Here is a 12,294-nt window from a genome sequence, read left to right on the forward strand (position 1 = left end):
GTTTAAAAATATCCTTCCTGAGCCTGCATTGGAAACTGCTGATGTGGTTTAGTGCCTGACTCCTACGGAGTTCACCCACACCGTGTGCTGGGTCTGAGAGGTGAGACACAACCAGAGAAAGCAGCTGAGGTGAGCTGCTAAAAAAAAGAGAAGGGCATCACAAACATAGTGAGATGGTCCCATCTTAGAGAGAGGGAGAAATGCATTATGCAGTTTCAGCTGGGGAGAAACTGTGTAATAAAGAAGAGGAAACTCAGGCCCAAGGGAGATTCTGTCAGAGCCAGGCACCCTGTGCTCTCTTCAGAATTGCTGGAGAGCTTACCAGAGCAGTTTAGAATGGCTCATGTGATCCAATGTAAGTGCCACTTTAAGGCACCTGTATCAGGTTTTGATCTCTGGATTACAGTTTTCTTAGATCACAGAGATGCAGAAAACAGTTTTTTCGGTTTTTTGTGGTCTTCCATCAGAAGACCGCCTGAGTGTGGGGATAGTGGACCCATGGTTGTCATCATTCTCTTCATCCTTATTCTCAGCCTCTATCATAAGATCTGCCCAAGTTCATGGCAGGTGCTTCTGACATGTGAACTGTAAGAGGCATCTGAACTGGGGCAGAACTGAAACAAAAATCGTATCTCTTCCGGGCCAGGCTCATTTCCCAGCACATCCCCCATGTCCCCCACCCTCATACCCCAGGGTGGACAGAGCTCTTCCATGAGGCTCATGATGGGCCAAGAGGTACACAGCCTTTCCCCAGCTTTTCTCCAGTAACTAGCAGCAAGCAGCCGACACATCTGGGCTGTGTGCTGCGTCTTCAGAGACAGCTGAGCTCAGGGAAATGAGGGAAGAGGCCAGAACAGATCGAACAGGTCGTGTTTCTGCACTGGCTGTTATTGGCACAGATGGGGAATCAGTGCAATCAGACCTTTGCTGAGTAGGGCTGTGCCCTGGGGTGCCAGGAAGAACACTCACAATCACGCAGGGAGCTGCCAGTTCCCCCAGTAATCAGCCGTGGTGATTCACAGCCAGGTGCAGAGACTGGGGATGATCAGTCATGCCTCTCCATTGATCTGCACCCATGATGATCTGACCTGTTGCCAGCTGAGTGGGGGCTGGTGTCCAGAACGTGTTTTGTTGCCTTTTCCTCCCCTTTAACCTGCCTACCTCTGCCCCTCACAGCCTCCTGCCGGTGCACAGGTGATGCCAACCTTCACCACCATCAACATCAACCACATCATGCACTGGCCCCCGGAGATGGAGGAGGACGAGGACGACGACCCCGGCTCCCCGTGCCTGGAGGGAAAGGAGTGCGAGAGGTTCTTCTGCTGCATCGAGGACTGTCAGACGGGGATGTGGCGGGAGGGGAGGGTCCGCATCCACATCTCCCGCCTGGACTCCTACTCCCGCGTCTTCTTCCCCACCGCCTTCCTGCTCTTCAACATCGTCTACTGGATTGCCTATCTCTATCTCTAGCCCTTCTTTGCCCTCAGCTGGGATGGACTGGGCACCAGCAAGAGGGGCTTCTTGAGGAGCATAGAGAACAGCACATCTCCTGTTGTAGTCAGCTGTCAGTCTGAACAACCCCACCTGGTGATTCCCTCTTCCTGCTCTCTCATCTCTTCTGAGAAGAACCAAACAGCTTTTTTTTAGCCTTCTAACATATCTTTTTAGAAAATCTACCCTTCCCCAGACAACCCTCTCTCCAACACCACCAGCATTGTACTCCTTGTAAGATTACCCAAAAGCATCCTGTTCCCATCTCAAGCATTAGGGATTTTGTCAAAAACAAAAACCGTAATGCGTTTCATTTTTCCATCCAATCCTACTCCGAAATTTCAAGGGAAGTGATGGCAAATGGAGGTTTCTGCATAGTTATTAAGACTGCAAAGGAAATAAAATACATCTTACGACTTCTGCACCTCTTCCACCAGAGCAGACTTTGTGGTGTGATAGAAGCTCGGAAAGGTCAGAAGGAAATAGTGTGGAAAAGGAAAAGCAGTGCAGCTTTCCCACAGCAGCTGGGCTTGGCTAAAACGTTTTGGGCCTGCCCAGACATCTGATGGTGGCACCGACAAGGATGGAGTTGCTGCAAGCCTCCCCCAGCTCCCCGCAGAGTATCTATGAAGCATTCCTCACGGATCACTCCAGGACACCCACCCACCGAGGCACTGCTGATTCCCATCAGACGGTGATGAAAAGCACTTCACAAGCTGCAAGGACCCACCTGCCTTAGTGGAGCAGACTCTCCAGGGCCCACAGTGACATTTCTGCTGGGTGACCAGGACTCAGAGCAGGCTCTGCAGTTGGGCGTAGCCGAAAGAGGGAAGAAGTCCTTGTGAGAAAGGCCAGAAGAAACCTCCTGAGCCTGTTGTGGGGTAGTTTTCTTTGGCCCGTGTCACTGTGAATCACAGAGGGGCAGCGCTGTCCTACGCAGTGACACTCATTGATGCTGTCAGATCTGTGCTGGGTGGTCGGTGCCAGCCTGGGGAAGGGGTAGAGGAAAGGGAACACACGGCTACCGGCACATTCCTGCTGCTCGGATGTGTTCCCTTCTTTATTTCTTTCATAATTGTCTAAAACAAGAGTTTTCGCTCTAACTGGATGACCCCTCCCTGTTGCTATCATCACTTGGCCTGATTCCTCAAAAAATCAGGAAATGGAGTGAGTTGTCCTCGATGGATTTTAAGGACAAACGTAGTATGAGATGGTCCCATCTTAAAGAGGTGGAGAAATGCATTTCCCCAGTTTCAGCTGGGGAGAAACCACGTAATAAAGAGGAAACTCGGGCCCAAAGTCTATAATGTGTCAACTGGCTGCCTCCCCATTTACACCAGCTGCTGATGTGGCCCACAGCATGATTGTGAAAAGCAGTGGGCCGTTAATAGTTACTTACCCTGTAAATTAAAAACAGAAAAGGTCTTTTTTTAAAACCAGCATGTTTTAGAAAAGAATTAGAACTTAAAAGGCTTGTCAGGAGAAGAAAGCCGGCATGGCTGCAGAGGAAAAGTTAGGAAAGGCTGGCTCACAGGACAGCTAACAGGGGCAGGAATTTTTTACATATTCTTGGAGAGCAATTTGATCTGGTTTAAAGACGGATTTTGACACCGTTAAATCTGATCTGAATAATAAAGTGCCATGTTTAATTCATTCACAAATGCAGCCTTACCTGGGTTCCAGATGAACAGCTAGAGCATCTTATTAAGTACACAATAGTACAACATTCAGCTAAGTATAACCTAATGGGGTCAGACCAGCGGCGCTCTGAAAGGGGAAATTGTGCCTGTCTAACCTGTTACAGTTCTTTTAAAATACCAAGTAAGAGATAAAGGTTACTCAGAAGCATAATTTGCTTAGCTGCTCCGACAGCTCTTGAAAGGGAGGAAAGAAATTGTGGCGGGCGTTTCTAACTGAGGAAATTGATTTAGCAAAAGAATTATTAAGGAGGTTCTAATTAGAGGAAATTAACTGGGGGGGGGAAAGAATTGTTAAGGAAGCTCTAATTAGAGGAAATTAATGTTTTGGGAGAAAGACACAGAGAGGGAGAAGTCTAAGAAAAGAATCAAAACAACTTGCAGACAAGGGAAGCTGCTGGGTGACAGTGCCGACTCCCAGCCAAGCTGGTTGGTGTTCTGCTCCCAGCAGCAGAGCGTTATTAGATGTAGCAACAGAAAAACCTCCTATGACTCAGCCCTACACCGACAGGGAGCTGGATTAACCAGGGTCCTGTGATCTCCGTGGGGAGCCAAAAGGAAAGAGCATCCTAGATTAAAACTGGCTCGCACGACAGTCTCTGAGTGAAGCACGTCCTGGTGTTTCGGGAAGGCAGCTGTCGAGGGGTGTGTGGGAGGGGACGCCCCGGTGGCAAACCAGGGTCTGTGCCAGATATCTCCTCGACAGGATGGTGGTTTGAGAGGTGTGCAGGCAGTGGAAGCCGCGCTGAACGCAGGGAGCAAAATGTGGAAGGGGAGCAGCTGAGAGAGGGAGGGTGGAAGGGAAAAATTAACAACCCTGTGCAGTGCAGCCCAAATGGGTGCAATTTGCTGGAGCTTCGAAGCTCTTGGTGAACACATGTGATTATCATGGGCACTGGAGAACAGACTTCAGCCCTGAGAGCAGCAACTTGTTGAAATTAGACCTTTTACAAAACCAGCCTGGAGAAAAACAGGGTGTATAAAAACCTAAGAGGATGACAAGGGACTCGGACAAAGTAGACTTGAAAGATTGTACGATTTCGCCAAAAAAAGATAAAGCCAACACACACCTAGGTAATTTAACCAATGATGGAGGATTTGACAGAGGAAAATAGTCTAGCGTGGGCTGGAGCACAAGGAAGCTGATTACTAAGGCTGGGGAAGGAGGAGGGAGGGGGCTTTTTGGCTTAAGGAAATCTGTGCCCATCATCCACAGCACAATAAATAAAGGCATGCACAAATTCAACCATGTTTTTAATGTTCTATAGTATCTCAAAAGAAAAAAAGAAAAAAAAAAAAAAAAAAAAAAAAAAAAAAAAAAAAAAAAAAAAAAAAAAAAAAAAAGGAAAGCTAAGAAAAGCCAAAAAGAAAAATCTGCCATTCTTTTGGAATTACTTTGCAAGGCTCCAGTTTCCTTATAAATAGGTTTTCCAGCTATCAGGAGGGAGCCCAGGGCACAGAGACACCCAGTAGCTGTGAGCTGCCCTGCTCAGCGTGGCCCTGGGAGTCGAGCCCCTCTGTGACCTCCTAAGCTGGCATTAGACACAGAAATGGTGTGGGGCTGAGCTGTGCTGCCCTGGGCAGGGAGGACAGAGGCACCAGGGCTGCTGCAAAGCACTTGGGTTGCTTCAAACACCTGGGTGGCTGTGCTGCCTCCTCCTCTTGTGGAGGTTTCGACATTCTCCCCTTCCCAGGAGTTCGTTGGAGGAGCTTCATGCTGTCAGCCTCACCAGCCAAGTGGGCACTGGGCTTGCCTCACCTCCTGCCTCCCCTTCTCAGGGACCAGCAGGTCACATCCCCACCCCTGCACATCCCCCTGCCCTGGTGAGGACAAACACATCCCAGGCCAGCAGGACCAGGGCAGTGACCTGTGCCTCTGTGCTGAGGCCACTCCTCGACTCCAGGGGTCAGTTTTGGAACAGAGCTGGGGAAGGGTCTGAGGCACAAGCCTGAGGGAGCTGGGGGTACTCAGCATGGAGAAAAGGGGGCTCAGGTGAGACCTTATTGCTCTCTACAACTCCCTGACAGGAGGGCGTGATGAGGGGTGGGTCAGCCTCTTCTCCCAGATAACAAGAAACAGGATAAGAGAAAATACTCTCTAGTTGTGCCCAGGCAGGTTTAGGTTGGATATCGGGGAAAATTTCTTCCTTTGGGAGGGTGGTCAGGCTGTGGAACAGGCTGCCCAGGGAAGTGGTGGAGTCACCTTCCCTGGAGGTGTTTAAAAGACATGGAGATGTGGCACTTGGGGAGATGGAGTTCTTGGCACTGTTAGATTTACATTTGGACACAGTGATCATAGAAGGTCTTTTCCAACCTAAATGATTTGATGATTCTCTCACTCTGTTATCCTAGTATCTAATGATGGGGACTGGAAATTGTGATTTCAGCATTTATGTCTTGTGGCCTTTGTTTGGAATATAAAAGGAAATCAGGAAAAAGGTTGATTTTCCATCTCTCTTCCTCCAATTCCTATCCTTCCCCTCCGAATTATGCCGCATAAGGAACCATTTTCAGCCCGTATGCTCTTCAGGACGGGGATTCCCTTACTGTGTGTTTGTACAGGGGCTGGCACTCTGGGGCTTGGTCCTTAACTGACATTTCTGGATGCTTCTTATTATACATAATAAACAACATTATACACTGCCCATCCTCACCACTGTCTGTCTGCACCTTGTAAAAAGGGGAAAAATTACCCCCTGTCCCCCTCCTGATGGGGTTGCTGGAGCTGGTTAATTTATTTATTTCCCCAGAGAAAACTGCCTCATTGGAAAGTAGGGAAAAATGTCGCTGATATTTTTGATGGGTGGTGGATATTTTTGGGCTTGTTGTTTTTCTTTAAGAAAGGCAGTAGTTGCTTCAAGTCAGCGCTGCCCAGGAGCAGTCTCAGCCGTTTAAAGTCATTATTTGTAAAGCAGGAGCAGGCCTCGCTTGTCCCCCTCAGTCTGATGCCATTGTAAATAAAATAACTGACGTTTCCCCCGGTGTATTGGCGGGGAGGGGGCTTGGCAGCAATACTTGGTGGACTTTATTTCAGCCTTTCTACAATCCCTATCCACGCTGGTAACTTTTGAAGCAGTCATAACCCAAAGGACAACCCGAGCTTTGGAGAAGGCCTTGCTCCCCTGGGCCCACACAGCCACTGCTGTGGCACTTTAACATTTTAATCACTTTATCCCCCTTTCTTGCCCCACTTCTGGGTGACAGTGGGGGTGTTGTTACCTGTCACTGAGGCACAGGGAGGGAAGGTGCTGCTTTCTGGGTGCCCTGGGGCAGAGGCCCCCGGCGTGGCACCAGCCCACAAATGGAGCTCCTCCACCTCTCCCTGGCACACTGCATATCCCTCTGAGATTTAGCAGTTCCCAAAATGTTAAAAAACATGAGGTCACGAAGGGGGAGGGAAGGGGAGAAGAGAAAGTTATATTAAGACGTTACTTTTTATATTCCTAATACTCTATTCATTTATAATTTGTCTTCCTCTCAATGCCTCGGATTCATAGGCCTTGGGAAGATTGAATTTAAGGAGAATTAGAGTGGCCAAAAAATGTTCCAAGCTGTGTGCCTGAGGGTGAGGGGGGGAGACAAAAACACTCCTGCATGGGATGGGAGCTGCCTCCCCTCATGGAGAAATGTCTCCATCAGCCACCAGCACCACACAGCCTCTGGCAGCCCATGGAGGGCAGGAGGCACCTGCTGTGAAGGGCTGGGGTAGAACACACCTTGCATCCCAGTGCTCCCATCAGAGTGGGGGAGGAAACCCAAGGGAAATGCCCCACTGCCTGCAGACCTCCAATAACTTTTTTCTTTTTTTTTTTTTAATTTATTTTTATTTTTATTTTTTGAATGATTGCGCACAAGAAAAATTGACTCAGTTTTCTGTCAGGCCTCTCAGGTCCTTCAGGTTGGTTTGTTGTTGTTGATGCTTGACATGATTTTACCCCTCTCTACTTTTTTTCCCCCCTTCTACCCACATCTTCTAGATAAAACAAATAATAGAGTCTGGGCCCTCTCTGACCCAGCCACCCTCCTGGCACCACCTGAGCCCCTGTGACAGTAAGAACAATGCAGGATGGAGGAGAGCTAGGGAGCCTCAGGAGTTGCTCTGATCAGGTCGGCATAGCAACATCTCCAGGGAGAGCGCTCCATGGGGTAATTTCCATTCACTTTAAAGCCCACTTGGGCTGCTGAAGTGGCATAAAAGGGACCCAGAAAAAGCCTGTTAATTAGGATTAGCAGCTTCAGGAGCATCAAGCCACAGTGCTCTGAGCTGAGCCATTTACCTGAGAGAACTCAAGGCTCTTGACTGCCTCCTTCGTGAAGCACAGGATACCACGTGTCAGGGCTGACAACTCTGAAATCAGATGGCAGGACCATCTCTGAGGGAAGGGCCCTACCCTGGCTGCTGAATGGCTCTGCAGCCCCTCTCCTGTGCTCACACCACCCTTTGCTGGGCTCAAGAGGCACAGACCCATCTTACCAACACAAGCTGCACGTGGTGCGAAACCCACAGGGTGTGGGCTGGGCGCCCCTGGGTGAGCTTTGGGGATGATGCACATGCTGTGGATGTCCGAAGAGCCCCAAGAGAAAGCAGCCACTGTGGACAGGAGGTGGCAGCCATGGGTGTCACCGTGCTCTTTCGTGGAAAAGCACGGCAGGGACACTTTCACAGCTCCCGGGATATGAATTTTATTCAGCTGCCATAAGGCATATGGCAGCTGAATTTTATTCAGCTGCCATAAGGCATAACCTTTCAAGGTTCTGCTGCATGAAAGGCCCAAGGAAGGTGATAAGTCTGTAAAAATGAAACCCATCTTTGCAGCAGGCTGTATCACACACATGGGCAAAAACAGGCTGTAGGGAAGGGTTGAGTCATTGCCAGGCTGCCATTGGGCTGATTTACATCTCTGGAGTGTTACTGACCCTGACAAACCTCCTCAGGAACTTTTGCTGCCACCTCCCCTTGCCAAATGTGTGGTGAAACACAGATGTCTCCCTCACATTATCCTGCTTCTCTGGGTGTTTTCACCTCCTCAGGGTAAAACACTACCTGAATCAGAGCTGGAGGCAAAGCTGCCCATCTGGGACTGGAGTATTGGTTTCCTGCTATACATCCCTCTTCCTGGAGAAATAACTTTAGGTCTGGTCAAAAAATACCCGTGACAGCAATTCAGTCCTTCACACTGCAATCTGTTTTTCAAGATCTTGCAGTCCAGGCAGCCATGGTCTCAGCTGTGCCCATCACAAAGGAAAGTGTCCTTTGCCATATTGACTGCTGGACCAGGTTCAGGCAGCTCTGAAGCACATTTTAAGGCAGAAAGGGGCCTATAGTCTCCTCCCATTTTAGCCACAGAAACTCCCAGTGACCTCAAAGATTATATATAGCAGCAGAAAGTCACCAGGCCAGAAAGACAGGGATTCCCTGCCCAAGAGTTTACAGCCAGCATCTTGGAAATGCCCAGTATCTGCTGTGGCCCTTGGCATGAGGACATTCCATGAGGAACTTCCTTCACCAAGCAGCCCTTCTGTCACAGCCACAGCATCCAGCACAGGTCAGGAGCTCAGGGAAGGAAGTCAAGGCAATGTGTGAGAAGGAGAAGGAAAAGCTGTAGTAAGGATTTTTAGTCCTCCAGAACTGTCGCACCTCAAAATAACAGGTACAGTAACCATTCAGTGACCGAATTTCTGAGTAAGACCGCACACTGGCCAAAGAGGTAGAGACATAGAATTGAAGGATAGTTTGGGTTAGGAGGAACCTTTAAATTCAATCTAGTCCAACCTCCCTGCAATAAGCAGGGAAATGTTCATCTAGATCAGGTTGCTCAGAGCCTCACAACCTGACCTTGGATATTCTCAGAGATGGGGCTTCTACCTCAGCAACCTATTGTAGGTTTTCACTCTCATTATAAAAGAAAATTTGTCCTTGTGTCTGATCTGAACTTGCCATCTTTTAGTTTAAAACCATTACTCCTTGTCCCATTTTGGCACTAAACCAAAGAGCAAAAGGAACTGCACAGGCCCTGTACCCTCTCTGCCCAGCACCACTGGGATATTAAAGCCTAACAGCCGAGTGGAGGAACATGCTGAGTTCATTCAGGCATTTCTCATTAGCTTCCCATGACTTCTCAATATCCTGCTACTCAATATATTCATCTGGCAGCAAATTAGAGATGAGGGAAAAGCGTCTCTCTCTAAGTCATCCAGAGAACACAAAACGACGAAGCAGAATCATGACAGGGAAACTTCTTGTGAGTCATCATCTTCCCTCCTTCCCCTCTCCCTTTGCAGCATTGCTGATAGCCCCAGGATTGCTCCACGAAGCCTGGAACCAGAAGGTAACTATTCCTGCTCTTTTTTGCTTTCATTTCACATAAGGAAAGAGAAAAAGCAGCAACTGGAGCTTCGTGTCTCTCTACTTCAGACACTTTGTACATGCTCTGCTGAGATTGATGTCCTGGTTATGCCAGACTCATGACATAAATTTACTGCCCCTTTCCCGTCATGCCCAATAAGATCATCTCACCCACCCACCATCCCCAAAAAAGGAACACAAAACCAACAAAAAAACCTAAAAACACCCCCCCCCAAAAAAACCAAAAAAACCCACAACCATCCAAACAAAATAAACCAAACAAAATAAACCAAACAAATGGGTTCATCAAAGAGAACACCAGAGAAGCTGAGATCAGAGCCAAACAATCCAGAGGTGCTACACATGAAAGGAATGAAAATGGCCTCATGTCTGCAGAACAAAGAAAATATTTTTGTTGAATCTTCAGATCCGTGTGTTCAAACTGCAAGGTAATTTCAGTGGCATTGGTTTTGTTGTATCCTACCACATATTTCAAGTTATAGCTTGATCATCAGCTTTCGCTGCTCAAAAATGGAAGACAAAAATTTGCTCTAGGCTGCTGTATTTTAAAGAACCATTTCTGATTTCTTTGGCCAAATTTTCAGAACAAATACATTTGTCCTTGAGATATGTTTTATTTGATCTGCATTGATATTCACAAAGTAACCCACTTCTCCACGGCTGAAGGGACTGAAATGTTTGCTGCAGAGATTTCAGATAAGCCATTAATAAATGTTGCTGGGTTTAGGGGTTATAGGGTCACCATTCCATGTGGACCTAGAGGTGGCCAACATTCCTACAGAGTTTAGGACCTGAATTCAAATTCACTGCCAGTGTATATGTGTATGTTAGGGGAAAACTTGGCAGCTTGAAACCATCCCCATCTTTCATTAGCATATCTAGCTTGGAACTCTTGGAATCCAAAAGTGCAGAGTCCACATACACCATTCCACTTGTGAAAAGAGGGTTGGACAGCAGTGAGGTCTTGGCCTGGCTCTCTAGAAAGGGAATGCCATAAGCTCAGCTCATCCCCGGTATCTGCCACCTCCCTTCTGCTCTGTGACTCCTTACACTGAGGCAGACTGCAAAATCTGTACTAAGTGGTGTGCAAAAACCATCCACAGGCACAGGAGGTTGCTCGCCCTGTTTGTTCCCTGAGCCACATCCACACGCAAAAGCACTTCTTGACACCAAGTACCTCTTGCAGTGACAGCTTTCACCTGCTGATTGTCTCAGCTCCTCTCCAGGGGCGTTGGTTTGTCTTGCTGACTTTTGAAAATGCCATGTCAGGAGGAGAGACCTGGAGCGCTGGAGCTCTGGAGTGCATGGACCATGCTGGCTTTTACCATCTTGGCCCAGCCAGAGGTCCAGGAGCAGTGTCCCAAGGGAGCAGAAATTAATTTGGATGATACATGAGTTTGCAGGAGGAAGAAAAGCAGGTTGTGACTTTAGAAGAGGTTTTACTCCAAAAGGCAGCTGATGAACGCAGGTAAGTCACCCGACTTCACATGTAGTTCATGACTTTGGATGGAACAAGCATGGGGCTGGGAATCCAAAAATAATATGGATTTTCGGACACCTAAAAATGTATGGGAACAGAAACAACTTCTCATTGTGATGAGATTCCAGAGCAAAGCCAGAGCTCTCCTCAGAAGATCAGATCTTTTGTTGGTGGCCCAGAACAGCCTCTGTGAGGATAAAGCACAAGGACCTCCCTTTCAAGCAATTAAAAAGCCTCCTGACCCCAAGTCACCCACAGCAGTTTGCTGTAACCTTTCCCAGACCCAGGCCTGGCCTTACACAGCCCCGCTGCATGGGGACAAGTGAAAGTTGCTCCAGAAACCTCCAGTACCTGGGAGCAGGTCTCCTTCACCAGAAATCCTGCTGTTCTCCCACAGTGGGCCCCAGGAAATGACATTATACCGATGCTGCATTCAGACATCCTGCTACAGATGACCCCGAAGGGGTCTCAAGTGAAGAGGCAATAAATAGACCGAGGCACTTTGCTTTTCCTCCATACAATCCAGGGCTGCCAGGACACAGCCAAGTTTTCCCTGCACCCTGAAATGGGAGAGAGTCCCTGGCAGGACCCTCATCTCCTCACCTCAGCTTATTGCACAGGCAGATTATTATACTGCAAGTTTTATTTTAGCTATAACTGGGAAAAGTAATCAAAGCAAATGCAACAGCTCAGAAGGAAGAGTAGGATTAGACATTTATATGAGTAAGAATAGCTTCTGCACTTCGACTTGCTGCGATAAAAATAATAAGAACCTCAGTTTTCAAGCTCCAGGGCAGAGAAATGATCTCTGAACAAGGTGTTAGAAATAAATTTCCTCTCACAACAGTATTCCTCAACTTCCCAGGGTCACAGCACAGGGTCTAGGGATGCGTAGTAGCCGCTGCTAGAGGCACAGCAGGCTGGAAGCCCGTGGGCTTGTTCGGGAGCTGCTGCAGCCACGGGAGCATGGGATGGGTTGCAGGGTACCAGAAGGAAATGAAGCAAGGCCATCACCGCCTTTCCTCTGGGTGTTTCCTTGCCGAGTCCTAGCCCACACCAAGCGAAGACCGGCCAGCCTGTGTGCTGGATTCCAGGGATCTCCTCACTTTCTCCGGCTTGTTTCTCTGCAGAGATGGATCACTGCCACCCCTCCCCTCCTCTTGCCCCCAGGCTGAGCCTTTAAGTGGTGAAGTGGCCTCAGCCCCAGCTGATGAATAAACTGGCTTGAGACTGCTGATCTCTCCGCACCATTAAACCTC

The 12,294-nt window shown here is 48.4% G+C and overlaps 1 protein-coding gene across 1 annotated transcript in view; it reads left to right on the top strand.

The window, feature by feature from the left end:
* The window catches only part of LOC120761998 (gamma-aminobutyric acid receptor subunit gamma-4), a 35,881-nt gene extending 31,423 nt beyond the window's left edge, over positions 1 to 4,458 (top strand). The window contains exon 9 of the mRNA XM_040083908.1: positions 1,177 to 4,458. Coding sequence (XP_039939842.1) covers positions 1,177 to 1,470 — 294 coding nt within the window. The 3' untranslated portion in view covers positions 1,471 to 4,458. The remainder of the gene's footprint in view (positions 1 to 1,176) is intronic.
* Positions 4,459 to 12,294: the final 7,836 nt, after the last annotated feature.

This window comes from Hirundo rustica, chromosome 21 (assembly GCF_015227805.2).
Source record: "Hirundo rustica isolate bHirRus1 chromosome 21, bHirRus1.pri.v3, whole genome shotgun sequence".
NCBI lineage: Eukaryota > Metazoa > Chordata > Aves > Passeriformes > Hirundinidae > Hirundo > Hirundo rustica.